Source organism: Leptonychotes weddellii, chromosome 8 (assembly GCF_054177405.1).
Source record: "Leptonychotes weddellii isolate Sample4059 chromosome 8, ASM5417740v2, whole genome shotgun sequence".
Classification (NCBI taxonomy): Eukaryota; Metazoa; Chordata; class Mammalia; order Carnivora; family Phocidae; genus Leptonychotes; species Leptonychotes weddellii.
Window position 1 is genome coordinate 122,794,332 of NC_138376.1, and position 26,635 is coordinate 122,820,966.

General features: G+C 48.7%; 2 protein-coding genes across 7 annotated transcripts in view; one reads left to right on the top strand and one right to left on the bottom strand.

Moving 5' to 3' along the window:
- The window catches only part of TMEM181 (transmembrane protein 181), a 73,351-nt gene extending 54,801 nt beyond the window's left edge, over window positions 1-18,550 (top strand). For 4 of the 5 annotated variants that reach the window (XM_081829246.1, XM_081829248.1, XM_081829249.1 and 1 more), the window contains 11 exons: window positions 1,774-1,854; window positions 3,824-3,923; window positions 4,434-4,564; window positions 4,801-4,892; window positions 6,189-6,246; window positions 9,553-9,655; window positions 10,283-10,334; window positions 12,633-12,715; window positions 13,826-13,915; window positions 14,793-14,859; window positions 15,281-16,234. In XM_081829246.1, coding sequence (XP_081685372.1) covers window positions 1,774-1,854; window positions 3,824-3,923; window positions 4,434-4,564; window positions 4,801-4,892; window positions 6,189-6,246; window positions 9,553-9,655; window positions 10,283-10,334; window positions 12,633-12,715; window positions 13,826-13,915; window positions 14,793-14,859; window positions 15,281-15,359 — 936 coding nt within the window. In that variant the 3' untranslated portion in view covers window positions 15,360-16,234. Of the gene's footprint in view, window positions 1-1,773; window positions 1,855-3,823; window positions 3,924-4,433; window positions 4,565-4,800; window positions 4,893-6,188; window positions 6,247-9,552; window positions 9,656-10,282; window positions 10,335-12,632; window positions 12,716-13,825; window positions 13,916-14,792; window positions 14,860-15,280; window positions 16,235-17,187 lie in introns of those variants that run through there. The other variant, XM_081829247.1, reaches the window with a different exon arrangement.
- A 610-nt stretch (window positions 18,551-19,160) lies between these two features.
- DYNLT1 (dynein light chain Tctex-type 1) lies at window positions 19,161-26,467 on the bottom strand. 2 transcript variants are annotated; one of them, XM_006739073.3, is made up of 5 exons: window positions 26,351-26,466; window positions 23,224-23,265; window positions 20,327-20,450; window positions 19,853-19,930; window positions 19,161-19,564 (listed from the first exon to the last, which is right to left on the bottom strand). In XM_006739073.3, the coding sequence occupies exons 1-5, from the start codon at window positions 26,375-26,377 to the stop codon at window positions 19,494-19,496; spliced, it is 342 nt and encodes a 113-aa protein (XP_006739136.1). In that variant the 5' UTR covers window positions 26,378-26,466; the 3' UTR covers window positions 19,161-19,493. The 2 variants fall into 2 exon arrangements, with proteins under 2 accessions (XP_006739136.1, XP_030890140.1); XM_031034280.2 differs by lacking the exon at window positions 19,161-19,564 and having other exon boundaries at window positions 19,855-19,910; window positions 26,351-26,467.
- Window positions 26,468-26,635: the final 168 nt, after the last annotated feature.

The following is a 26,635-nucleotide window of genomic DNA, read 5'->3' on the forward strand; positions in this document are numbered from 1 at the left end:
GTCAGAGGGAGACGCAGACTCCCTGCTGAGCAGAGAGCCCGATGTGGGACTCGATCCTGGGACTCCAGGACCATGACCTGAGCCGAAGGCAGTCGCTTAACCAACTGAGCCACCCAGGCGCCCCCTGGAGCAGTTTTGATTGATTCTTTTTTTTTTTTCCTCGTTACAGTTCAGATTTTCTTGTTTTTTTCGTTAGGTATTTTTCTTTTTTCTTTCTTTTTTTCCTATCTTTCTTTCGTTTATGAGTATAGTTGACACACCACAGCATTACATGTCCGGTATTTTTTATTTAATGCCAGGCATTATTGATGTTAGATTTTGTATTCTTATAGATGTCTTTGAGCTTTGTTCTGGGATGTTGTGAAGTTACTTGGAAATGGCTTGACTTTTTTAGGCCTTGCTTTTAAACTTCTCTAGGTGGGACCAAACCAGCATGAAGTCTAAAGCTACTTCCTTCTCACCACTGGGGTATGCTACCCAGTGACCCTTTGTGCATCATGCCCTGATCAGTGTTCAGGTGGAGACGTGAGGGGGACCACCTTTGGCAGGTGTCCAGAGCTCTGTCTTCCAGCTCTCCTCTCAGTACTCTGTACTTTGAATCACAGCCAGTGGATTGTCTCCCTGGACTTCCAGGAGTATGTCCATGATTCCCTGCTTGGGCTCCCTCCCCACCATGGCTCGGGGCAGCCAGAGGGTGCACCTCTCTCTTACCAGCCAGAGATGACTGTCCTTCATTGCCTCCTGTGCAGTGTCTTAAACTGTGTGTATGTGTCGTGTGTGTATGTGTGTGTGTACCTGTGTGTGTGGGTGGGTGTGGGTATTTTAAATGTTTCAGGTAAGTTAGGTAAATCTCATGTCTTTAACTCTATTCTGAAGTAGATTTTTCAAAACTGCTCAAATGATTTTAAATGCATTAAAACAGTGGGGCTCACTGGCCCAGTGCAGTGCAGTGTTCTGGGGTCTGGTGAGAAATCTGGCTTGTGACCGAGATTGGAAGGGCTGCCTTCTGCCTGCCATCGGTATGTGGTGCATGCATCCTCCACTCCGTTAGGTGTATACTTGATAGGAGTGAATCTACTCAGCATGAGAGCTGACACCTGTCATTCCATTGTACTTTTTGGTGTCAGATTCATATTTATGTGTTTCACTTAATCTTTTTTTAGAATATCCTACCTACTCACATTTTTGCATCTTTTAAAAATCTCTTTCTTTTAATGGAAAACATGGCTTTTTCTAATAAAGGGATTGACAGTATTGATTTTTCTTTTTTAGAGATAGAGAGTGCGTGTGAGGGTAGGGGCGGGCAGAGGGAGAGGGAGAGAGGGAATCTTAAGCAGGCTCCACAGTCAGCGCAGAGCCCGATGCGGGGCTCGATCTCGCAACCCTGAGATCATGACCTGAGCCAAAACCAACAGTCAGATACTTAACTGACTGGGCCACTCAGACACCCCGACAGCATTGATTTTTTGATATGAAATTTATAAGCCAAATGCTCTTCTTGTGATTACAGAATAATTTGTCAGATTTATCATTAATATGACCATTTAAAACAATTTCCAACTCTTATAATTAAGATTTTCAAAGTCTGTGTTCTTTAATATAAAAATAAAATGTACTAAGTGTTAAAATTTTTTAGAACATGTAAGAAGGCATAGAAGAGAGAACATTTAAAATTATAGTATTTTATCTAGAGATAACTATTATTACTAATCTGGTGTACTTCCTTTTAGATGGATTTTTTTTTTCAAATTATTTTCCTGCTTTACATTTTAGTGGAAGACTTATGACCCTGCATTTTCCCAATTGGAAATTTGGTTCCGATTCGTCTTTGTGGTGCTTACCTTCATTGTCACTGTAAGTCCCATTTGCCTGACAGACCACGTCAGAATCCTGACAAGGGCAGAGTTAATTTATGAATTACGATTATCACAGTGTGAACTGTGGAGGCGAACCGTAAGAGCCTCTTAACTATAGAGAACAAACAGGGTTACTGGAGGGAAGGCGGGAGGGCGGATGGCTGAATGGGGGATGGGGATTAAGGAGGGCATGTACTGGGATGAGCACTGGGTGTTGTATGTAAGGGACAAATCACTAACTTCTACTCTCGAAACCAATATTACACTATATGTTAACTAGCCTGAGTTTAAATTAAAAAAAAAATGTGAACCACGCAGGAGATTTATCTGAACTCAGATGCTCCATCCAACGGGCCGACCTGATATTACCAAATACTCCAAATGTCAGCTAGGTGCTACCGTGCAAAAAGAGAGCTTGGCATCAGTTTGTAAGGACCTCTGTGTGGTGTCCAGTGGTGACAGACCCTTTCAAGTAAATGCTCATCAGGGTGCAGTGACAGTGCCATTTCACCCGCCGTGTTTGAACGACCTTCTTTTTACGCAGGCAGATAACGGCACATGCCTGGGTTTTTACGTCTGGAAAATTGTACCAGACCTTTTGGTCTCTGGGCTTTTTCAGGAGGAAGGCCGCAGATGAGTGGGTTTGGCAGTACAAGCTTTTGGCTCCTTTGGGCTCTGAGTTCAGTGTCTGCAAGCACCCTGTGGCTTTGGGGCAAATACTTACCCTTGAAGCACACGCGATCCCCACAGAGGCCCAGTCGGTGAAGATGGGAATTTAAAACTGGAGGAAGGACATCAATCCATACGCACATACATACTGGAGGAAGAGAGGGCGTGTGTTGGTACTCCGTGCCATCTGAAGGGTGATGGCCCACCCCTCAGCTGCTTGCCCCTTGCTGACACGGAGGGTGTGCCATTCAGGAGATTATCCCCTCTTTGCAGTGGGGGAATTGCCACCCAAGCAAGGATCACTTCACAGTCCAACTGTACACAGAAGGACATAGGCTTGTGGGGACAGACGTGTGAGGAAGGTGCCAGTTGGTGGTGACATGGGACCTGAGTGTGTATGGGGGGAGAGGACACAGCCGCTGGTGGACGGTGGAACCTGCAGAGAGCTGGGGATTGCGGTCCCAGCCATGCCCAGGGCTTCCCCTAACGAACCTACTAAAGCTGAGTGGAGAGCGGCAGTTGGTGTTTGGTCAGCAGAAACCCTTGCTGTCTCTTGAAGCGTCTCTGTTATCTGAGGGTCTGCTGCCACACTCTGGGGCCCAAAGGGCGGGCACCCATGGCATGATGTTCTTAAACAAGAGAAATGAGCCTGAGCCTCACAGGCTGGGAGAAATGGCCCATCCGCCCAGGAAGTCCAAATTCCCTTGGAAATCACTGGCTTATGTTAGATTACAGAAAAAAAAAAACAAAACAAAAAACTCCAGGTCTTTTTATACAAATTGTGTAATGTTTTAAAGTACTTTAAAGAAACTCCCATGGCTCAACACAGCTTCTTCAGGGAGGTGTTTGAAAATAAACACGTCCTCTGACCATGGTTACCGGCCTCATTTCCTTTTGTTCAGGGAGCCCTGGTGCCCTCCTTACAAGCTGGTGCCATCTGCAGATGTCGCCTGGCTGGGAGCGTGTGGCCTATCCCCAGGGAGGTCCTCTGTGTGGGTGTGTGGGGCCGACCTGATAGAAGTAGCCTGTCCCGGGGGAGCTGGGAGGGGTGGGGGCAGGGGGTTATGGCCGGTGTATTCCCTGCCCCCTCCTGCCCCTGGGAGAACAGCTTGTGACCCTCTTACCCGCAGCTCCTTGCCGGTGATTCACTTCTTATCTCAGGGCAGCAAGGGGTTAACTCAGATTTGGCTGACCATCAGTCTGGGAAGACTGACCATCAGTCTGGGAAGACTTAACAACGTGCTGCTGAGCAAGGCGGAAGCAAACACAGTAACTTGCGTTGCTGATTCGGTTTGCAGTGCCTGTTTGCACATTCCCTCCGGAAGTTTTCCATGCGAGACTGGGGGATGGAGCAGAAGTGGATGTCCATTCTTTTGCCTCTGCTGCTGCTTTACAATGGTAGGTGCCCATTTTTGTTTTGGAGCTTTCCCCCTTTAAAGCATAAAGCTGCAGAGTCTCCAGAAGAGCCCGGGCGCTGGAGGAACAGGTGGCCGCCCCAGAGCGCGGGAAACGTGCTGCACCAGGCCGGGCAGATGCCTGGCAGCTCTCACAGACAAGTGACTGCTCGGGTAGTTAGAACCGGGAAGGGCCGCAGACACGGCCGTCTGTTCTCTTCCCCTGCTTCAGAAGGCGTTTGCTTGCAGAGCCGCCGCGGGACTCGCAGGCCTGCGGGAGCCGCGGGTGGTGCGAGCAGACGGAGCTCTGTAGTGATCACTGCAGCGATCTGTTCACTGGCTTTTCGGTGTTTTGAAAGACAAAACAGCCTTTAGTTGACTACCTCCCTTTGGCTCTGACTGAGGAGAAGGTGATGGTGAGTCCTGCCCTCACCGAGAGGACGAGAGGACGGATGCCCTGTGCTGGGTGGGGAGAGCCTGCGTCCATCAGGCCCTTCTGTCTGTTGCCTTCCAGATCCGTTCTTCCCGCTCTCCTTCCTGGTGAACAGCTGGGTTCCGGGCATGCTGGACGATCTCTTTCAGTCCGTGTTCCTATGTGCCTTGCTGCTCTTCTGGCTCTGTGTGTATCACGGGGTACGCGTCCAGGTGAGCATCCACCCAGCCCTGCCAGAGGGGGTCCGAGACCCCGTCCTTCTGGCCCACACTCTGGTGACAGTCCTTACGATCAACGTCTCCTTGAGAATCTGTCTTCAGCCTCCGTCAGCAGAAGAGTGCATGCTATGTAGAAATGATCGGAGTGTCTGTGATCTAGTGTGGTCTACTAGGGGTTAATGGTTTGCTAGAATTACTAACTTATTTCTTACTTTTTCTTTGATTTTTAGGGAGAAAGGAAGTGTTTGACTTTCTATTTGCCTAAATTCTTCATTGTTGGACTATTGTGGTTGGCTTCTGTCACACTGGGAATATGGCAGACGTGAGTAATTTTGTTATGTGTGAAACCTTAGGCATGGAAAGCATTTGACAAAGGTGGACAGATCCGAAGTCTCACTGTATTTTGTGAACCCATCCGGAAAGGAATCTGTCACAGGGTTTCAAGACTTGATAGTGTGACTTGAACTGAGGATTCATTTCAGCCTGACTGGCATGTAGGTAACACAGTTCTAGTCTCAGCTGGAAAGATTTCTCCTTCAAAGTGGCAAAGACGTTGTCGTCTGTAGGAACGGTACTCAGGGGGCCTGGCTCGCTCCTCCCCACCAGAAGCTTTAGTTTCTCCTTGGGCTTGCACCCGTGAACTCCCCATCCCTGCATCCCCATCCCTGCACTGGCTCCCAAGGCTTATGGTGACATAGTGGTTTTGTCTTTCTGTAAAATGGGACCAACGCACAAGCCTAATGTGGTCACAGCCCGATGCACCTGAGTGGGATTTTCTGCAGAAAGGAGTTCCATTCCAGGGTTATGGTTTTGGCCTTCGGCACGTCTGACTCCATGGCCCAGTAATGACAGAATTCAGCCCACCTCGTCTCCCTGCCCTGTCCCTGCCTCCTCAGCTATCCAGCTTCACTTTAAAACGAGTTGCGTGGAAGTCGGCATGGACTTTTATAGCTTTCTTTGTGTACTCGTCTCTCCCCAGTGCCCATCCGTGCCATTGGAAAGGTGCCTGAAAACAGTTCTTGACGTTGCAGGAGAGAGAGGGATTTTTTGTAATGAAAAATACTGTGACTTCACAGTGTAGACAACTGCAGGCAAACAGTTCAGTAGCACCGGATGCATTTACAATGTGAAATTTAGGATTACTTTTTAAAAATCTTACTGTTGGTTAATTTGTTTATGTTAATAAGATTTATTTATTTATTTATCATCTCTACACCTGATGTGGGGCTTGAACTCACAACCCCGAGATGAAGCGTCATCTTCATCTGACTGAGCCAGCCAGGCACTGCCCTCTGTTAAAAAGTTTTTGTAAAAAGCCAAATGAAGGGCACCTGGGTGGCTCAGTCGTTAAGCGTCTGCCTTTGGCTCAGGTCATGATCCCAGGGTCCTGGGATCGAGCCCCGCATCGGGCTCCCTGCTCCACGGGAAGCCTGCTTCTCCTCCCACTCCCCCTGCTTGTGTTCCTGCTCTTGCTATCTCTCTCTCTGGCAAATAAGTAAATAAAATCTTTAAAAAAATAAAATAAAAAAAAATAAAAAAAATAAAAGCCAAATGAAAGTATACAATGAAAAGTAAGCTAGTTATTGATCTATGATTTTTTATAATATTGTATTTTCAGAGTTAATGAATTACACGATCCAATGTACCAGTATCGAGTTGACACAGGAAATTTTCAGGTAAGGATTATTAATGATGCCTGAGGGTTTTCTTTAAATGCAGTTTTTTAAAAATACTCAATTTGGTAACTTAAAATGTGCTGCTGACATGAGCTTGCTAACTGGTTGTTTAGGGGAGCCTATAGAAGGTTCACGGGTGTAAACTTTGGAAAAATGTGTGAGTAGTATGAGAAATAAGCTTTTAAAAACAAAGTTGTCGGGGCGCCTGGGTGGCTTAGTCAGTTAAGAGTGTGCCTTCAGCTCAGGTCACGATCCTGGGGTCCTGGGATAGAACCCCTGTCAGGCTCCCTACTCAGCGGGGAGTTACTTCTCTCTCTCCCTCTGCAGATCCCTCTGCTTGTGCTCTCTCTCTCTCTTTCTAAAATAAAAAAGATTTATTTGAGAGAGTGAGAGAGAGAATGAGCAGGGGGAAGGGCAGAGGGAGAGGGAAAAGCAGACTTCCTGCTGAGTAGGGAGTCTGATGTGGGGCTCCAACACGGGATTCCGGGATCGTGACCTGAGCTGAAGGTAGACGCTTAACTGAGCCACCCAGACACCCCAATAAATAAAATCTTAAAAAAAGGTTGAAAGAATATTCGGTAGAAATCGCCCTTGCTTAGAAGGCGGCTGTTTGGGGTGAAATGAGCTTTCTTCACCTAATATGTCTTTTGCTAAATGTCCAGACTTAGTTTTCCGGGACTAGAGGTAATATTTGTTTATAAACACTAAAATTCTTTTTAAAAGAAGGAGGTCTTGGGGCACCTGAGTGGCGCAGTTGGTTAAGCATCCAACTCTTGGTTTCAGCTCGGGTCATGATCCCGGGGTCCTGGGATTGAGCCCCGCATCTGTAAGGCTCCCTGCTCAGTGGGGAGTCTGTCTCTCCCTCTAACCCTACCTGAACCCCCCCCATCCCGCGCCCCGGTCTCAGTGGCTCTCTCTCAAATGAATAAATAAAAAACCCTTTAAAAAAAAAGTTGTCACTCCCATTCCTTGGTTTATGGTTGAGGCACAGAAGGTGTGTCAGATTTTAGGAACATTGTAGAGCAATTAAGAAAACATTTTTGTTCATTTAACTCTCTAAAGTCGAGAAAGGTTTCCAAGCTAATGAATGGAGTGGCCAGGCCAGCTTGTGTGGGCCTGCAGGCCTGGCAGCCACAGGGCCCAGCACCCTGGGTAATGCTCTGCTCTCACCAATTTAGAATACTTTGTACTTTCAAACAAGGGGTCCAGTGTCTTTATTTTACACAGAGGTCCGCAAATGGCAGTCAACCCCAAGTGTGGCTTTCCCTCGAGTCTCCAGGTTTATCGTTATCCCTTGGCATCTCAGGGCAGCCCCTCCTGGGCGCAGCTGGCTGCTGAGCCCAGGTGTGGATGTGCGAGGTGCCGGGGGCCAGAGGGAGCCCTGCAAGGTGTCTAGGAGACATGCTCCCAGCAGGGCAGTCCCAGAGGTACAGAGTTGAATCCTGAGCTTGGGTGATATCCAGCATTTCTCTGGAGGCTTTGCAGAGCTTCCCGTGAAGTGGTAAAATCTGTGGTTCTTTATGGGAATGGCCTCTGAGAAAGAGGGAAGTTTAGTGAATGATGATATCTTGAAAGATGTGTAACCTGTGTTGAGACGACACATGTCCTAGCAAGTAGTATGAGCACCTGATTCTTAACCAGAGTTCAGCAGGGGAGTGCCGGTAGCCTTTCCATCCCATTATTTAGAAGTTTGAGGAGTTTTGAAGGTTGCTTGGTATATGCCTTATGAACATTGTGCCATGATCTTTGTCCTCAAAGCATATAGGACCTTGTGAGGGAGAGAAAGCTTGGTAAGTACAGACCAGTGTGGTGTCCTGCCAGCCATGTCCTTACGGACAGTGGGCCCAAGTTACTAGGGGGAGGAGGTGTCTTTATTTGTGTTTTGTTCTTTTCTTAGACTCATAATGCTTTAGTAAGGTTGTTGGGGGGAGGGGTTGCGCCTGGAGCTGGAAAGCAGGGGCGGCATTCCAGGCCAGGGAAGGGAGGCGCTGTTGCAGAGTTGTGTGGGGCGGCGGGCCTCGGAGGAAGCCATGCAGGAGACCTGAGTCAGGGCAGGCCCAGTGAGGGCTGCGCCTGTGAGGGGCACTGGACACCCCTGGAAGGCTTGAGGCCATGTGTGTGTGGGGCTGGGCCTCAGAGCAGCCTTTTCTCCTTGAGGGCATGACACCAAAGGAAGGGACAGGGAAGAGCTGCTTTGACACATTCTCAGGGAAGACTGTGCAGACCCCAGTGATAGATCATATACAAAGGGCTGTTGGTTGAGTGTAACTCCCCAGATTTACATAAAATAATATAGGTTCATGCTAATTTGTTACTAGAGCTTTTGTCTGGTCCAGTCCCCTCATTTTTCATGTGAGGAAACAGAGGGGCAGTCAAGGGTCTTGTCTGAGGTCACAGGGGGCTAGTACCTGGGCCAGCGTACCAGCTTCCTGGACAGCCTGCTGGTCAAACCTGTGCTCCTGGGGGCCTGCCTCCAACCCTCCCGAGTCTTCTGTTTTCCCTCTGCAAAAGGGGTAATACTGCAGTCTCTCCTAAAGAGTTGTTGCGCAGGTTGAATTGACCAGGAACGCGAAGCACTTGGCCAGCACTTGGAAGGACTTGAGCAAGGCTAGCCATCGCCGTGGTTGTGGTCACCTCTCCCCTTCTCAGTCAGTGACCTATGTCTGTTACTAGGGGAAACACTGGAAACCAGAGACCTGCAGAAAACTGAAAACAGGTGAAGACCCGCCACTGGTGTATTGAGCACCTGCCACGTCCAGGCCCTGTGCTAGGAGCTTTCCGTGCGTCATGGAAGGAGCTTGGATTCTGGCTCATCTGACTAGCAAGGGCTGGGGCTGTCCCCTGGTGAGCCACCTGTGCTCACAGACAGGATGAGAGGCCGAGTCTAGCCAAGGAAGTCGCAGCGGTGGGAACACGTTCTTGTTCTGTGTTATGGAGTGTGACCTTCAGGATTCTAGGCTCCTATTAAAAATGTTTGGCTCTACAGAAATAAAATCTTAAAAAAAAAAACAAAACGGGGCGCCTGGGTGGCTCAGTCGTTAAGCGTCTGCCTTCGGCTCAGGTCATGATCCCAGAGTCCTGGGATCGAGTCCCACATCGGGCTCCCTGCTCAGCGGGAAGCCTGCTTCTCCCTCTCCCACTCGCCCTGCTTGTGTTCCTGCTCTCGCTGTGTCTCTCTCTGTCAAATAAATAAATAAAATCTTAAAAAAAAAAAAATGTTTGGCTTCCCTGCTTGTGGTGGTGGTGGAGGGAGGAGCAGTGCTGAGCCCCTGTTCTTATTCAGTTGCCCATCTCGTGTCGTTGTAGGGAATGAAGATTTTCTTCATGGTGGTGGCAGCTGTGTATATTTTATACCTTCTGTTCTTGATAGTGCGGGCCTGTTCCGAGCTACGTCACATGCCTTATGTAGGTAAGTGCCACATCACAAACTGCCCAAGGCAAGGTGGGCCAGGAGTTGACCTCAGACAGTGGGAGGAGTGGCTGGGGTCCACCCAGCAAGAGGCCTGACCTGGATGGGGACCTGTCCCACTCCCTCATGCTGGGGGGGAAACCAGTGCCTTCAGTCCCTGGGGAGCCACAACAGGGCTGAATGGGTAACTCTGGGCCTTTTAGACAGTGCCTCAGACCAGCGCTGGAGGGAGGCCTGTGGGGTGGAAGCCCCCTGGGGCCCTGGGTGCCAGTGTGGCTATTGGAGCTGCCTGAATCCTTCCAGAATCGTACCTTGCAGAGGAGGTGGCTGGGGCCGTTTTCCTAGTCCTGAGTCAGGGCAACTCACCTGATCTCCTAGGATCCTTTCCCTCAATCTGTCACAATCAAATAATAATGGCCATGGTGTCTCTGGGGATCCTCCCTGACTCTGGGGAGGTGGGACAGCATTTCTTCTGCGCTTCAGGTGCACACAGGCTTAAAGTCCAGAGGGAGGAGGGGTTTTGTTCAGAAGGCTTTGTTTATTTTTTGTCTTTATTTTTAAGCTCCCTGAGATGAGAATGGAATTTACTTCCCAAGTGGTTTAATGGGGTATTTATTTCTTTTTCAGATCTCAGGTTAAAATTTTTGACTGCATTGACTTTTGTAGTGCTTGTCATTAGGTAAGAAGACTTTATTTCTTCAAAGAAGCAAAACAGTGAATTTGTATTTTCCTGTCATGAGTATCTTTTCTCCCCTTTCAACAGAGTTAATTTTAGGGCATTTCTAGCCAAATCTGTTCAGTAGGTCAGAGGGCCTCTTGCGCAGGGCAGGCACTGAGTGTGCACAGCGGCCGGGAGAGCTCCTGTTGTGTTGTAAACGCCCCGGGGAGTGGCCAGGGACTGAGCCGCGTGGCCCGAGCCCGCCGGCCCGCACTGGCGGAGCCCCTGCTTGCTCTGCCGGCGCCATGTTGGAGCAGCCACAGCCCAACGCGGGGGAAAGGACTAGAATGCCGTGCGTGTGGACTTGGCACCTGGCATCCTTTTGGTGCTCCAAGGAGAGGACCGTGCATTTGAATTCAGTACCGTGGGTGTCCTTGACCTGCAGCGTGGTGGCCCCGGGGGGAGGGGACGCTTCGGTGGGCGTCTGCGGAGGCTGAGGCCCGGGGACGACGCTGTTTCTGTGAATGCATGCCAGGTCATTGTCGGGTTGTTTGTGGTTTGTCTCTTTCTGCTAAAATCCAAGTCCAGAGGGAAAAAAATCTGGTCACTTGCCTTTCTTCCTTGGCGGTTTAGATGGCAAATAAATGGCTGCCAGCCCTTTTCCTAGGCGGGAACCGCACAGAGACTCTGAGAGGCTGGCTTTGCAGGGCAGCTCTGGGTGCCCCGGCTGCCTGAGCTGCGGCCTCCCGTGGGCACCCGCGTCCCTTACCCGCTGGGTCGTGCTCATCGCTCACCACACCACACGAACTCAGCGTGGACTTCGTGAGCTCGCGCTTCGTTCAGCATCCGCGTTCACCTGGAAACCAGGGCCCGCACCGTGGAGGCAGCCCTTCCTCAGCGCCTGGTGCACAGGCGCGCTCTGCTTGTCACACATGCTCCCTCATGCGCCCTCGCGCCCTTTTACGCGCACACACACACACATACACACACACTCACACACACTTTCACTCACTCCCTCACAGACTCTCACATCCCCGTCTCACACACTCACCCCCTCACACACACTCTCACACCCCTCACTCTCTCACATATCCTCTCACACACACTCCCTCTCACACCCCCGCACACACACACTCTTTCTCTCTCTCACACCCTTCACGTCCCCTCACACGTCCTCACTCTCTTGCAGTCTGAGTCCACAGGTTGGCAGTGGGACACCTATGGTGACCTCCGTAGAGTCTGACTTAGAAGTCATTCTGCCTTTCTGGTCTTTCTTCATATAAGCTTCAAGGGGACTCAATTGTTTGTCCAACAAGTGTGTATGGAGTGTCTGCTCCGGTCAGCAGGCCAACAAGTTCCTCCCTCTCACGGGGCTTACATTCCAATGGAGGAAGACGGTGATAAACAAGTAGATCAATAGCATAAGTCCTATAATGAAAACCGAGATGTGTGACGATGGCAGAAGAGGTTCTGCTTTAGACAGGGACTGGAGGGGACGTCTCTCTGAGGAGGGGACACTGGCCTGGGGTCTGAGGGAGGAGCCCTGGAGACACATGGGGACAGCAGTGTCCCAGGAGGTGAGGACGTGAAGGGAGGGTGGCCCCCGGAGAGGTGAGGTCGGGCCCTGCACGCCACCAGGAGGAGTCCCAGTTTATTTTCGGTGATGGGAAGGAACCCTTGGGAGGGGTCAGAGCCGGGAGGTGAAGGGCTCCGATTTGCGCTTTTGTTAGCGATCGGTCTTGGTCCTTGTGGACAGTGGACCACAGGGAGGGAAGAGGAGCGCGGGGTGCCGATCTGGAGGCTGTGGAGTTGTTCAGGGGAGAGCCGCGTCGGCTGCGGAGCTCCCTGTCCTCAGAACCTTCTGTCCTCATGTGTATCCGCAGGCGGGTGTCTGAACAGAGGTGCCATGCTTCCTCACTGTGAGAATCGCTGAGCCCGAGGAGGGAAATGTGACTTCCTCAGGGCCTTGTCGTTTGTGGTAGGAGCTGGTCGTGGAAATGAGATCTAAGGCAGTGCGAGAAGGGAAGGACGTGCTGATGGGGTGCTTCCGGGCCCCTGATGTGGGGCTGCGACATGGTCTGTGGCATGGTTAGCTGCTTCTGCCCCAGCAGCAGCCCTCCTGACTCTGAGACCAAGCACCTGAGGCCGGGGTGCTGTGTGCGTGTGCGCATGTGCTCTCGCAGGCCCGGGGGTGCGCACGGGTCCGTGCAGAAATTGTAGTGAATGGACCACGTGCACGGGGTGAATGGAATGAGTTCTGTGAAGCTGGTGCCATTTCCTCATCTCTGTTTACTTACTGTCCCTCCCCCTTTTTTTCAGCATCGTCATCCTTTATTTAAGGTTTGGAGCACAAGTATTACAAGACAATTTTGTTGCTGAACTGTCAACTCACTACCAGAATTATATCCTTTCAGTGGGAAGCCTTCGGGCTTCAGGACCACGCTCTGCACGGGGTGGTTAGTGTGTCAGGGCTGCAGACGTGAAGAAGAGGCAGGTCACCGCACTGTGGTGCCTTGCGTGCCGCGGGCCCCTCCACGGCCCACTCCCGTGGGCGGCGGCTCAGGCTCGGCAGGGCGAAGCGGTCCCGAGGGAGTCACACGCCCCAGCTGCTCTCCCCACCACCCTGCTCTCCGGTCCCTGGGGATTCTTCGGGAACCCAAGCCCCATTCAGAACCTCGCATCAGTCCGAGGTGCCTGTTCTCCCCACGGAGCACTGAGGGGGAGGCTGAGCCCGATTTGAGAGTCCTCTCTCCCCATCACCCAGATGTATCCAGCTGCGGTGTCCACAGGTTGTGGTGATTAGGGCAGTTTAAGCCTGTGTCCCCAGAAAAGGCTCATAAGGTAGCAGGATGTCCTTCGGTTCCTGCGTGTCCCTGAGACCCGTGGGACAGGCTGCTTGTCCACTAAACTCCTCTTCAGATGCTTGGCCGCTGACGGAGCTTGCCACTCCTCCTTTCAGTGATGGCGTCCATCAGGGGGCGCTTTAGAGTTGATCCCTTATATCTTAGCTTCTTTCCTTGGGGCTTCTTACATCCTTAGAAGTAATGCAGGATTTTTCAAATTTTAGTGGCTGGATTTCACACTAACCTTTTATCAACTTCTCAAAGGGGTCTGTAATGCAGAAAAGATGAAGAACGACTGGTTTGAGAGACTGTTCCAGTTCTTGATTGCATTCTTTATTTACCCGTATGTGTGCACAGCCCTCCTGCCCTTTGTGAGTAACTTGATCACATCAGGTCCTGCCACCTCCAGAGGTTTCCATGGATAGAAAAGAGCACGGTGCACCTGTTATTTACAGGTGACCTTGAAAGGTTATTGTAACCTTTGGCTGTGGGCTTGCCCTCTGGGGTCCTGCTGTTTGGGCCGTGGAACCCCGAGGTCCTCGCTGGTGGTGAGCAGTGGAAAGGACTGCTGTGGTTAGAAGGAGCAGCCAGACTGAAAGCAAAGACCCCAGCTGAAATGTCCAAATACGTAGTGTTCCGGGGCTGCTGATTTCCCTTGACCAGTATCACCAGCTGAATTCTTATCTTTCTATGGCTTGTTGAACTTTTACCTCTACACTTTGGCCTTTGTGTATTCTCCATCGAAGAACGCCCTGTATGGTAAGCCACCCTGGGCCTGGGTTGCTGGCCAGATGGCTTCACAGCAGTTCAGGACCCACCTCCCGGGTTCCCTGTTAGTGCTGGGCCCCCAACCCTAGCACAGAGGGATGAGGTAAGCTGCAGGGTAAGCCCTGAGTCGTAGTTAGAACACAGCATGTGCTGTGTCATTTCAGCACAAGACGGGAACAGTGGTTCTGGTAGTGGGTCCCGGCATAAGCATGTCCCCGAGCCGTGTGAAGCCAGGTCTGTTGCACGCTCGTGCCATGGCCATCCAGAGAAAGCCAGAATGTAAGAAGAGCCAGACTGTCACACAGGCTGAAAAGGACGGGAACTTCCTGACTTCCTGGCACTTGGGCAGGGGTGTAGCATTTCAGGCCCACCGCCTGACTTCCGTGTTGTGTGAGTTCTCAAAGCACCTTCGTGAAGAGGTCCCACTCGAGCCTCACAGCAGCTCTGTGATGAAGATGCAGTTAGTCCCTCCTGAGATGAAGAAACGAGGCTGGGTGGCTTGCTTCCTCCCGGGGGTGGGAGGGAGCAGGGCGGGCGCCTCTGGTCTCCCGGGTGTTTTCCGCCCCCGCTACCCACGTGGACTTGGGAGAACATAGCCGGATCACAGCTGCCGTTGGAGGGTTCCCCCTGGAGCCTCTCTGCTCCGGGTGCTTCCACCGCGCGGTCTGCCCAGCAGCCTGCCAAGTAGTGATGCTGCCCCTGGCTCGAACGCGAGAAACAGGCTCGGGAGCGAGATTCATTCAGGTCACACAGATAATAAATCGTGGAAGCGGGGATCTGAATCCCGCTCTTTCGGACTCCTGTCCTTTCCCGGTAGCATCTTGCCTCCCCGGGCTAATCACATAAAAATGCTTTTGTTGGCCTCCAGAGTCCCAGCTGAAAGACAACCCTGCATTCTCCATGCTGAATGACTCTGACGATGATGTGATCTATGGGTAAGTCCCTGCCTCTCTGAAGGCTGTCTATGGTGAGCGTTCCGCCTGGTTCTGTGCATTTACTGAACAGGCTCTTAATCATTCTAAAATGATTTGCAAGGCATTATGACATTTCTTTCACCTGGGGGTGTCCCGTGATCCCATGGGGTTCTGTTTTCACGTTGTTCTGACTAGATTGAGCGGTGTTCCTTTTTTTGAACACTTTGGCATGGGTGGTGCCCACAGGAGGAGCAGTTCTCCCTGGCAACGGGCCCTGGTGCTCGGTGGGGGGTGAGGAGTGGGCAGGAGCAGCAGGCGGTAGAAACGGGGAGCGCGGAGCCGTGAAATGCCTTCTTGCTGAAATGGCATGTCAGTGTGGAAGAGAAGAACAGAAGATGAGCTGTCAAAAGCCGAATGGCATCAAGGGTCTCTTTTGTGACAGGAGTGATTATGAAGAAATGCCCCTGCAGAACGGCCAGGCCATCCGGGCACAGTACAAGGAGGGCTCCGAGAGCGACTGAGCCCCCGGCCGCCGGCGGGCCGGGCCGACGCTTTCCCGCAGCGCCGCTTCCTGGCCTTCCCCGCTCCTGCTGGTGTTCAGGCTTGTCTCATAAGCAGAGATTTCCTGGTCCTTATTTGTTTACGTATTTTTTAAAGGAAAACCAAAACCAAGGAGAAATTTAAACATTGGGCCAAATTTAGTGTTAGAGTGGCTGCATTTGGGAAGAGTGGCGCTGATAAGTGTAAACAGCCAAATCCCTTTTCCGGATTTCAGATGAGAGAGTTCATTTTTAGTGGTGAGGAGGTAATTACTCCTCTTTTTAGTAGAGTTATTATTATTATTTTTTTAATAATCTGCTCTTTCTGAGTCCATGGAAAGCCCTTATGAATGAGGTCGTCAGCATGGTGGCGTTCTCTTTCTTCCTTTCTTCCCTGCCCGGTACCAGTTTCAGCCCTTTAAACTCAAAGGGAAGCCTATTGTTGTGTCTGTCTCCCAAGGACATTCCTTCCCCCTTGAGTGCTCTGGGTAACCAAGCATCCCAGGTGACTAGTAACTCCTGTCTGTTGTGTGAAATGCCTAAGTAATAGCTTATTAGGGAAATGGTGGGCGAGCAGGTTCTAGCCCTTCACTGCCACAGGGCAGAACTCCTGTCGTGAGGGACTGAGGAGGACTGGCTGAGATTCATAAGGAAAGGGTAAGATAACCGACAAGCGCCAGCTCGGGGAGAGGTCCTGCTGCCATGGTTTTCCAAGAGCTGTGTACACACGAGTGTGCGTGTGAGCGGATGTCGCTGTGGTTGGGATGGGAAAGAGGGTATCCGCTACAGTTCCTACAAGCTGTCATTTCTACAGCTCCTTTAGAGATAACACCCTGTGGAACTTTATTTAATTTTTTTATAAAAGCTAAACAAAAGATATATTATAGATTCTTTATTGTGAAAAAGTTTTTCAGTTTCACATTTGAAGCCTAGATGATAGAAAGTGAAACATTTTCGATGATTTGTGGAAGCACATCTTTGGGTAGAAGGTCACTTGCTGGGAAGCAGGCCCCGCCCTCCAGTGGCCAGGGAAGAGGAGGGCCTGCTCTGGAAGACGAAAGTTGACTCGAGCTGCTGAATCTGTGGCATCATAGAAGGCCCTGGAGAGTTGCCAGTTCCTTTATGTCAAAGACTAAGTGTACAAGTCTGGTACCTCCTTTCCTTTTCCTCTGACAATGACGTCTTTCTTGAACCGTTAACGTACCGTCACAGCTAACATCCTAACGGATGGAGTCTGGGCGGATGCAGTGCGTAGGATAGGATTGTTCCGCTCTGCAAGCAGTACCTACGTTTTCTTCATCTATGCATTAACTCTCAAATCGCTAAAAATTGTGTTCCACTTGAGGTAAGGCTGGGCCCTTATAGAGGTTCATGAGAGACTTCTCATGACTTAACATCTGTTTAAACTTTAGTGATAACGTACCTTTAATATGGATTCCATTTGTTTTTAAAACCTTGTAATTACGAAAGTTTGAATTAAAACAACTGTATTATTGCAAGGGTAATTCAAGTTTACATGGTTTTTACATTTTCCATGGTATGATTACTTTTTTTGATTCTGTGTACTCCAAGGCATTGGAAAAATTTTTCTGTTAACCAAATTTTTCAACTTCTACTAACTATAATTTTATGTAAATGATGAAAACTTGTGCTGATTAATGTATTCTAATATGTGATACAGTTTACAAGTTTTAATCATTATTAAATGTCCATAATTTGGAATGCTGTTATTTATCAGTAAATGTAAACTATTTGAAGCATTTAGCCATACACATTAGAACTTTTTTTAAAACTTGTCTTTGTCCTATAGTGTAATTATATTATAAACTGATGACGGATATCTTCATACTTGATTCTTCATGGCATCAAGTCACTGAAATGAAAATATGTGTCTTTATTTACTTTTTATAATTAAGTTGGAAACAAAAAAATTATAAAAGGAAGTATGTAAGGGGAAAATGGTTCTTTGTTAAATCGTGCGTTTTCAGTCTTGTCTCTGGTATATCATAATATCAACGTATTATGTACTCCATGTAAAAATTTGCTTGAAGTATATAGCATTTAGCATGTAGTGTATATGCTGTATTAGGTTAACACACTCCAAGTCTGCCAGAAACTTTAGACAGGAGCAAGAAAATTGTTTTTTTCTTGGAGAGTATCAATTTTGCAAACTTCAGTTGTAAATTCAAAGGGCTGACTTTAGTTCTTCCATGGTAATGGCTTGAATAACATCATCTTTGGGATAATTTTTTACACTGGTCCAGTCTAGGGGAACCTGGAAGATGACCGTACGTATTTCAGCTTCCCTAGGGAGAGCATCATTATCCGTGTGGGTAATAGGTCTGCTTGATTTATTATTAAATCATTACAGCAGTGAAGTGATGCAGTTTTCTCTCTCTTAAGCCCCATTTGAAAGGCTAGAGAAGGGGATATATAAAATATATTCAAGGTTTGTAAGATTGTTCCTGTACATAATTAGATTGCAATAAAAGTTTAGATACATTATGTAAACCCAGCCCACTAAAGGAGCAGGTTACAAGACAACTGTCACCAGCCTCAAGCATTCCATGAACTATTTACTGAAGCTACAGTTGTGTTAAGTCGGTCGCAGTATGGTCAGTGACTTATTTCCTGGAATCCTCCTCACAGGGAAAACCATGGAAGCTCATAGATGGGATGGTGAAAAGGGACATCTAGTGAATACGAGTTAAGTCACTAAAGAATATTTATGTATTTTGAGGATTTTAGAAACCAGTTGCCTTAGAGGTTAGACTTTTGGGAAAAAAAGCTACAAATCTTTTCCCCAGGCCCAAGGGAAGTCGCTTTAGTCTGTGACATCTTGTTATCCTGTTCATGTTGACTTGACATGTTTTCGATATACTGGTAACTATAATACCACACAGTGAAACAGAATTTTCTGCTACTGAAAACTGCCTTTTTACAAAAAGACTGTATTTGTAAAATAAAAACTTTAAAGTTCAAAAGGAAAGATAGAACTATGTAGTAGATCTTGGAACTTGTGTCCATGAGCACAGTAACCCCTGATCACAGAACGATCATTGTAATCAATCGAAAGTGAATAAATGTTTATTTATGGCAAACTTAACACTTTGGAAAGGGCTTCATTCTGAAACTTCCTTTCTGGTACATGTTAATAAATTTTACATACTCGATTCTTATGTGATTTATTTGCTCCTGCGTGTGGAGTTCGTTTGGCCATTCAGGCATGAGTGCTTTAGGGCCAAAAGTAGAGCTTTCTTGATTTCAGCAAGTGGACACAGAAGCGTGTCTTTATTCCTGTGTGAACGTGGCCCATGGATGAGCGCTGAAGGTGAGGTCACAGACTGGGGCTTGGGGCTCACCTCTCCCCCTCCTTTAAATCAATCAGATAACCTCCCAACGTGGTTGCTGATTTATAAATAAGGGCCTAATTGTGGACACAAAAGGATTATGAAAGCGATGGTGGAAGCCCTGCAGTACGAACACATTTTTGGAGGGCTCCTGCTGACAAGCGGGGACACTGAGGCAGGAGCCGCCGCGCCGCGGGCCAGGCAGCGTGCGCGGCCGAGAGCTCTGGCTGCAGCAGGGACCAGCCGGCTAGCTCCCGGAAGCCGCAGGGTCCTGGGCCCGACAGTCAAAGCAGCACATCCTGCAGTGGGGAGAACCAGCGCCAAATTCTAACTTTTCCTTTCTGTTTTTGCAGTTTTATAGATTCTAAAGTCACTAGTGAAATCTGAAGAACTCGTTTGTGGTATTGTTTAGACTATGAAGAAAAACACAAACTTTAAAGTGGAATAATTTATTATTCTAACCAAAGTACAAAGTATGGAAAATTAGTGTATCTGAGTCATCCAGAGAGTAGAGAAGGTTTCAAACTAGCAGATTTCAGTTTTTAGCACCTTTGAAAAGAAACAGAGTTAAGATGGGTGGCAGCACAGGCCTGAGCACCCAGGATGACCGTCCTCAGACTTGGCTGTGCCGTTCACAGAACGGGGCAGTCACCTGGCTGTCATCGACGTCGTGGGTGCCACGAGAAACACTTGAAGAGAAGGAGAAGGGTGTTCGCTGGACCCCCGCCGGCCGCTGGGAGAGGAGGAGTGCGCAGACGCAGGAGGTTCAGATGGACAGCCCGAAGGCACTGACGATGCAGTACATGGTCTTGTTCTCCCACCGCACGGTGCAGCTCCCTGTGGGGAGAAGGCATGGCCCTCAACTTGGGGACGCGGGGGCTCGCCATCCTGACTTCTCAGACTTCTTTACGGCACACGAATAAAGAAGGCCACTCAGACCCTGCTCTATAAAATGTGTCAACGGGTGACTCTGATATGCATGCATTCAAAGACCTGAAACAGCCAAGCATGTTTCAGAAAACTCTGCCTGGAAAAATCTAGATCTCAGCAAGGTCGAGGAGGCGCCGCAGAGGCTTCAGCGCAAGGCCCATGACAAGCGTTCAGGGAACACAGGGAAAACCATACCGTCAGTAGAGCTGTCCCAGAAGCAGGAACTGGCCGTGTGTAAGCCCGCTCCATTCTTCTGCATAATCACACAGGTCACTTCAATGAAAACAGGCGTTTATTAGAGAAACCCACCCGGCAACACACCTTCCTGTCAGCCGACTTTCAGCATTCCGGGGCAGATCCTGGGGAAGGGGTTCATGGGAACAGTTGCCGGGGTAGACTGGCCCCGTGACAGTGACACGCCACAGCCTTCCCTTGTCCTCCCCCCATGCCTGCTCTAAATGCGTCGGGTGTGAAGTGCTGGGAAACCCAGTGATGGGCACCCTGCAACTGCTGCAGCCGCCCAACAGGCCGGCTGGCTGGTAACGCACACAACCCGGCGAGCTGCCCCTACTGGGCACGCGCTTCGAGGTCGGACACCAGAGCAAGTACTCCTCTCGGCAGTATTTCAAGAACCACCCACAGTATATACGAGAAGCAAAGGTGCATTACCGATGTATTTAAATGGCTTTCCCAGCTTGGTGAGTTGGCTTAAAGTTTGTTCTACGACATTTGTGGTCCACTGATTCACTTTGCTGTGCTGATAGGCATTGCCGCCGATTGCGCTCTCTATAGCCTGGAACGCGGGGCAGAGGTCACGGTTAGCAGGACCCACGAGCAGCGCCTTCCAGCCAGTACCGGGGCTCCTCGCCCGAAGCCTGCGGAACTATACGCTGCATAAAGCGTGAGCAAAAGCCACGAGCACTCCCCTGCAGGTACACCTTTGTTGAACAATGTCCTCGTTCGTTAAGTAAGTTTTATATTCATTTTCTAAAATCCACAGTTACATAGGATCTGTCAAATTTTAAAAACATGTTGACTGAATGTACTGTTGACTGTTGCAGTTGGTACCTGGAGATGATAATTTTTGTTCCTACTGAGGCTAGAAAATACTTCCTTTGCCCATCCTTAAAAGTATAGCAGACAGAAAAATCTTTACTAGGTTGTACAACCGACAACGTACAAACCTATGCAAATAATCTTGTGTTCAAAAATATTTCCTTTACTCAGCATTTTCTGGGAATATGTTAACACGTAAGTGCACTTTTCAAATAGAAAACGAGCCCTATATATTACACAAAACTTATTTTTTGTACTATTTTATTTTAAGGTTATGATGAATTTTTCTATTTGAAATAGTCTCTTTCTGTGCTGCATCCCGGTGAGGGTTCATGCTGTGTAGCTCAGAGGTTACTCAGGAATACGTACGGCTGCTTGCCCCTGCTCTTGCTCAAGTTTGTAGTTAGGCTATTACCATTCTGTGGTTTTCTGAGCCTCTTTATGTTGATGCCAGTGTGCCTGCCTCTAAGCAGCTTTCTTCTCTACCCCTTTTCTAGCTGGAAACCAGAAACGTGAATTCCGATGACAGTTATGACCTAAAATAATTTGGTGAGGGCTCAGTTCTGTCCTCAGACATGCAGAGAACAGTCCTGGGATCTGAGTTGTGCACACTGGAGATGGATTAGGGTCTACTGTCTGGGACAAAAGCCCAGTGACCTTGCTTTTGAGGAACTAAGTGCTACCTATAATCGCACCCTGATTTCTACCTATTTATCCTGGGACTCTGAGCAGTCACATTAAATACACCTCGTTTAGCTTCTGGCCTTCCCTCTGCACCCCCGTCCCCCCATTGTCATTGTCATAGCTCCTTCTCATCCTCTGACCTGTTCTGCTCCCTTCCCAACTCAGAGCATAAAATGAGGTTGTGGGGACATAGGCATTCCTGGTTTAAAAGGACCCAGTTATTACTAGATCTGGATATTGGTGAAAGAAGTGGGGGGCATCAGTCAAGCTAAACCTCTAACTTTGGCAACTCTCTACACATACACTTTGGAATGCACTGTTTTTCAGGGAGGGAGGAAAACTCCCCTCCAATTCTGGACTCACCCAAATTTATTACTACCTGATCCTTACAAGAGCGCAAGGGAAGAATTAACCTATTGCCGGGGGCAAAAAAGCTGTTGAGGCTGGTGGACCACGTGAGAGTACCACAGCAGTACTACTTCATGCTTTCATGGAGACTGGGAGAGTCTACTTTCAACTGTACTTGTTGCCTGGCAACTGAGTCAAAGATGACGCTGAAAACAAGTGAGATCACAGGGGACCTGTCCCCACTTCTCACAGTTCGACTGTGGTGCCACCACCTTCCTGCCCCCTCAACACACCGTGTTCCATAAGAAACACCCTGTGTAAAAACAAAAGCAAACTGTTACAGATCCTGCACAACAACTAGAAAATCATCTGTGATGGTGAATAATGTATATGGTAGAACAAAATCATTTTGCTTTTTGGTGTTGGTCACAAAAATAGGTTGTGGTTCTTGATCACTCTGGCATTAGATAATAATTTGCATTAGAGTCAATTCCAAATTACACACATAATCTCAGCTGGTACTTTAAACTTAGATCACCTAATGGCTTTCCTCTGGCCGCTGGCTTCACAGTCTGTGCTCAATTTACACAGGAAGAGAAGGGACTAAAGAAAATCTTTCTGGCCTCATTCCTGCCCCAGGTTCCCCCAGCACTCTGCACTATTCCAGCCCCATCTGCCTCATTTCAGTCCCTCAAACACACCATACACAGTCCCACCACAGGGCCTTTGCATACACCCACTTCCGGAATGTTTGCGCCCTCTTTTTGCTGAGTTAACGCTATTCCTACTCATTCTCCAGATTCTAGCTGTGAACTCACCAGGTGCGTCAAATCCCTCATAGCACCATGTACTGTGGCAGTTACCACACAGGGAATCCACATTTACATTTTCCAGTGTGATGATTTCTTAAGTGCCTGCCTGGTCCTGCCCCATACTGTAAACCCCTTGATGGTCTGTCCCTAATGCCCCCTTGATATGTATTTTTCCAATGAATGAAGAACAAATACCCTATTTTGTCTTCCACTGCCATCATCTAAGGGAGGTACCATGGTCAATAATGGCAAAATAGGTAGTTTAGGAATATAAGAAAAATAAATAGGTAAGCCCCAACTGGATCATCAGGTCTTAAGTAACTGGAAGTTACTCAATTTTTTTTATATTCACTCTTTATTCAACACCAGAAATATTTACTTGTGTACCATGACCATGAGTCTTTTATGTTAAAAGGTTATAGAATCAAGCCTTAGTAATATTCAATAATAATGCTAGTATATAACATTTCCTGTCTGGTTTAAAATACATAATTTACATAATATGGGAGTAATTCTTATCTACATATTCACTGAAGAAAACTGTTATTTGAAATGCCAAAACACACAGGTTCATTTGAAACAATTCCAAGACAGTATTTAAAACACATTATTTTCACTCATAAAGCCATTAATCAACATTTTAAAAATAAGCATTCTTCCTCTTACCTCTTTTACAATGTTGCTCACTTCATCAACAACAAAAGCAGTCTGTAAGCAAGAAAACTAGTTAAGTTTGATGGCTTTAAAAGATCGGTTTCCACTGCATTGATTAATGCAAATTTAGGTAATGAACATAATTCAGAAATGACGACTTAGAAATAACCAAACTAAACTTTTCCTTTTACCAAGGAAAACACTACAGAGACTCAGAAATGCCGAGTGGCTCTGAGGATCACAGAGCTGGTGAGAGGCAGTCAGAGGAGTCTAGAATATGTATATAATTTAGAGGGTTTGGGTTTGTTTTAATCATGCCATGGTCCAAAAGGCTGACTTCACTTTAGATTCAATCTCTCTATCCATTTCAACTGGCTACTAGGATCATTAACAAACACAGAAGTTTAATGAGTTACTTGACTTTTGTTTAAATTAGCTGACACTTTTCCCGATGTAAACTGATTAGGAGGTTTGAAACTTAAGACGTTTCTGTTTTTGTTTTTATCCACCATTAGTGATAAAATATACAATGATTATACTATTTCCCGAGAATTGTTTCCTCCTTAATGCTGTCCTACTTCAGGACTACAAAACCGGCTGCTTAGCACAACTATTCTCCACCAGTGCCTCAGGAGGAGCTGGAAGGTGGGCTGCCACCAGTAATCTAATGGCGGGAGTTTAAAGATGGTTTTCTTTTTATATAGGGTACATCTGAATGGGTACAAGGTTCTGAGTCCTGCAAACAGTACTTAGCTCTGGACATTCCTTCTAGAGGGCAGCCCCAGCCCCTCAGTCATTGTGAATCCTGGTGGAATAAAGTCGAGTGCCCTGCTTTTGGCAGTGAGCTTTCCTCCCTGCTGGAGGCTGACTACTGTGGCCCTGTCCAAGCAATGCCCTTCTTTCCAGGAGGATCAAGAGCAGACTGCCTGAAGCCCTCTCACTTGCTGTACTTAGAAGAAGGTATACTTGGAGACAAAACCAACTCACCAAATCAATGAAAATTTGCAGTATCTTAGAGATTAAATGATTTCTTGAGGTTTAAAGGATCCTTCCAAGGGACTTCCGTGATCCTCAACCATACGGAAAAGTCCCTGTGTAACAAGCCACATGGCTGAACTATGAAGAGGGGCATTTCAGTGGACTTTTAGTGGAAAAGTAGAGCAGTTATACAGAATCCCCTGGGCACTTTCAGCTTCTACAGGAAATATGAACAATGAGTTGAGAGTAGTCTTACAAAGGTCCAAGTATTTACATGAAGTTAAGAGGCTATGCAGAAAAGGCTTAGTTCAGAAGAGAGTGGAGTGGATTAGTAAATACCTAAGGCACGCCTACCAGAAAGAAGTCAAGGTCTCACCCTCCTAAGGGCCTAGGGCTTTATCTCTGGTAAGCAGATGCTCTGTTCAGCCCCTTCAATTCACAGATCTGCAAGTGAGATCTGGAATAATGAAGTCCCTTAGCCACCTCACTGCTGGGAGCCAGAATTAAAATATCAGTATTAATTCTCTTACAGTGTCATTTCCTTTTTTAAAAAGGTTTTATGGGGAGCGCCTGGGTGGCTCAGTCGTTAAACGTCTGCCTTTGGCTCAGGTCATGATCCCAGGGTCCTGGGATCGAGCCCCGCATCGGGCTCCCTGCTCGGCAGGGAGTCTGCTTCTCCCTCTCCCACTCCCCCTGCCTGTGTTCCCTCTCTCGCTGTGTATCTCTCTGTCAAATAAATAAATAAAATCTTTAAAAAAATTTTTAATTAAAAAAATAAAAAGTTTTATGGATATTCCTATAATACAAGCCATTTTCCTGTATTAGTTTACAGGGAAAAGTTTTTCCTTTGCTAGGTGCTCCTGAACCATGTCTTCTCAAAATTATCCACTTGGTTGTTTCCAGCATTCAAACACTGATAATGGCACTGCCATTGTGTAGTACTTAGGAAATCAGATCAAAACTGAAACTCTAGCATCAGATCTAAGCCTTAGATTTTTTCTTTCCCTTCCAAACATTCCTGCTTAAACTAAGTTTCACAAATGATAAAACATCAAACCCCACCAAATTCATCATAGTTTTTATTTTTGACAGGCTGCATAATATGTAGGACTCTATTTCAATTTCAACAAGAATTATTACTTAGCAAGAAGAAAATGGACAACTATTTTTCTGTAATAGCATCCATCAGCTATAGTCCCTGAATGCATGTTAAATTGAAGGAAAGCCATTTTAACAGCACACCGTTAGAATAAATGTCTTCTGCTTGGCAAATAACTGTATGCTCTACCCTGCTTCTTCACTGAGGCAATGAGAGATTATTCCTCCCCCCCCCCACCAAAAAATAGGAGTTCTCACACTGACATATCAAACTCAAACTGAAAATGAAACCTAAGTGATGGTGGCCGTGGCGGATGTAAGCCCCCCACTGAAGACAAGGTGTGGACCTGCAGACAAAGGGAGCGTCTCCGACTGTGCACTTCTGCATTTTGCAGACAGCCCGAGACCTGAAAGATGTGACTGCATGTGCGCGTGCCTGTCACTCCGGAGTCGTGGGTTACATCAGTCAGCAGACGCACACGCGGCCTTCAGTCTTCCCCACCCGTGGGCGCGGAGCACCTAGTCCAGGGTGGTGGTCTGCACCGCCGAATAAAGGGAGCGAGTGATAGCACCCTCCCGGAGGTCCCGCCTGCGTGGAGCAGGGTCCAGCGGGGCAGCAGGGCGGCGGGAGGGCAGCGGATCGGGGGCGTGGCGGGTGAGCGCGGAGCCAGACTCTGGGCGCCGCTGGGCCAGGGGCATGGGGCGGGCAGGGGGCGCGGCGGGGCTGGGGTGCCGGGGACGGGAGAGACCCTGCCCCCAGGAAGAAGTCCCCGGGCTGCGGAGCCCCTCCCGGAAGAACGACGGGGCGACGCCGCGGCGCTGGGAGCCCCTGCCCCGCCCCGAGCCCCGCCCCCTGGGCACGGCGCCGACGCCCCGAGCAGGCCGGGCCGGGGGTCACAGCGAAGGGCGGGACAGGGCGCCGGTACCGTCAGTTTGCCCGGGGGACTGCCGCCGCCCACGTCCGGACGCGGCCCGGGAGCCCACACACGCCCTTGGCTGCCGCCGCCCACCCGCGCAAGGCGTTCTCGGCCTCCACCCTTCCCGTCGCCGACCCGGCCGTTACCTCCTCACCAGCCTGGTAGTCTTCCATCTTCCTTCCTGCGCGTCGCCGCCGCCTCCGGCTCCCTGAGTAGCGCGCACTGCGCAGGCGCACCCAGGCTCCGCCCCTCGTGCTCGCGCCTCGCCCCGCCCCCGCCCCGGACCCGCCCCGCTCTAGGGCCCCTCCCACGCCCGGCTAGCGGGGCTGGGGATTTGGGATTCGCCCATCCTCCGGTCCTCCCCGCGGTGGTTTCCCTGGGAACCCGCTCAGTATCCCGGCAGCTCACTGGACCGCAGCAACTAAAACAAA

Bases quoted from the DNA above. Each gene is read 5' to 3' on its own strand.
- DYNLT1 (XM_006739073.3), bottom strand. From the start codon at position 26,377: ATGGAAGACTACCAGGCTGGTGAGGAG. The intron at 20,451-23,223 runs GTAAGAGGAAGA...CCCGCGTTCCAG, and splicing joins TGAGCAACATTGTAAAAGAG to GCTATAGAGAGCGCAATCGG. The intron at 19,931-20,326 runs GTAATGCACCTT...TTTTCATTGAAG, and splicing joins AAAGCCATTTAAATACATCG to TGACCTGTGTGATTATGCAG.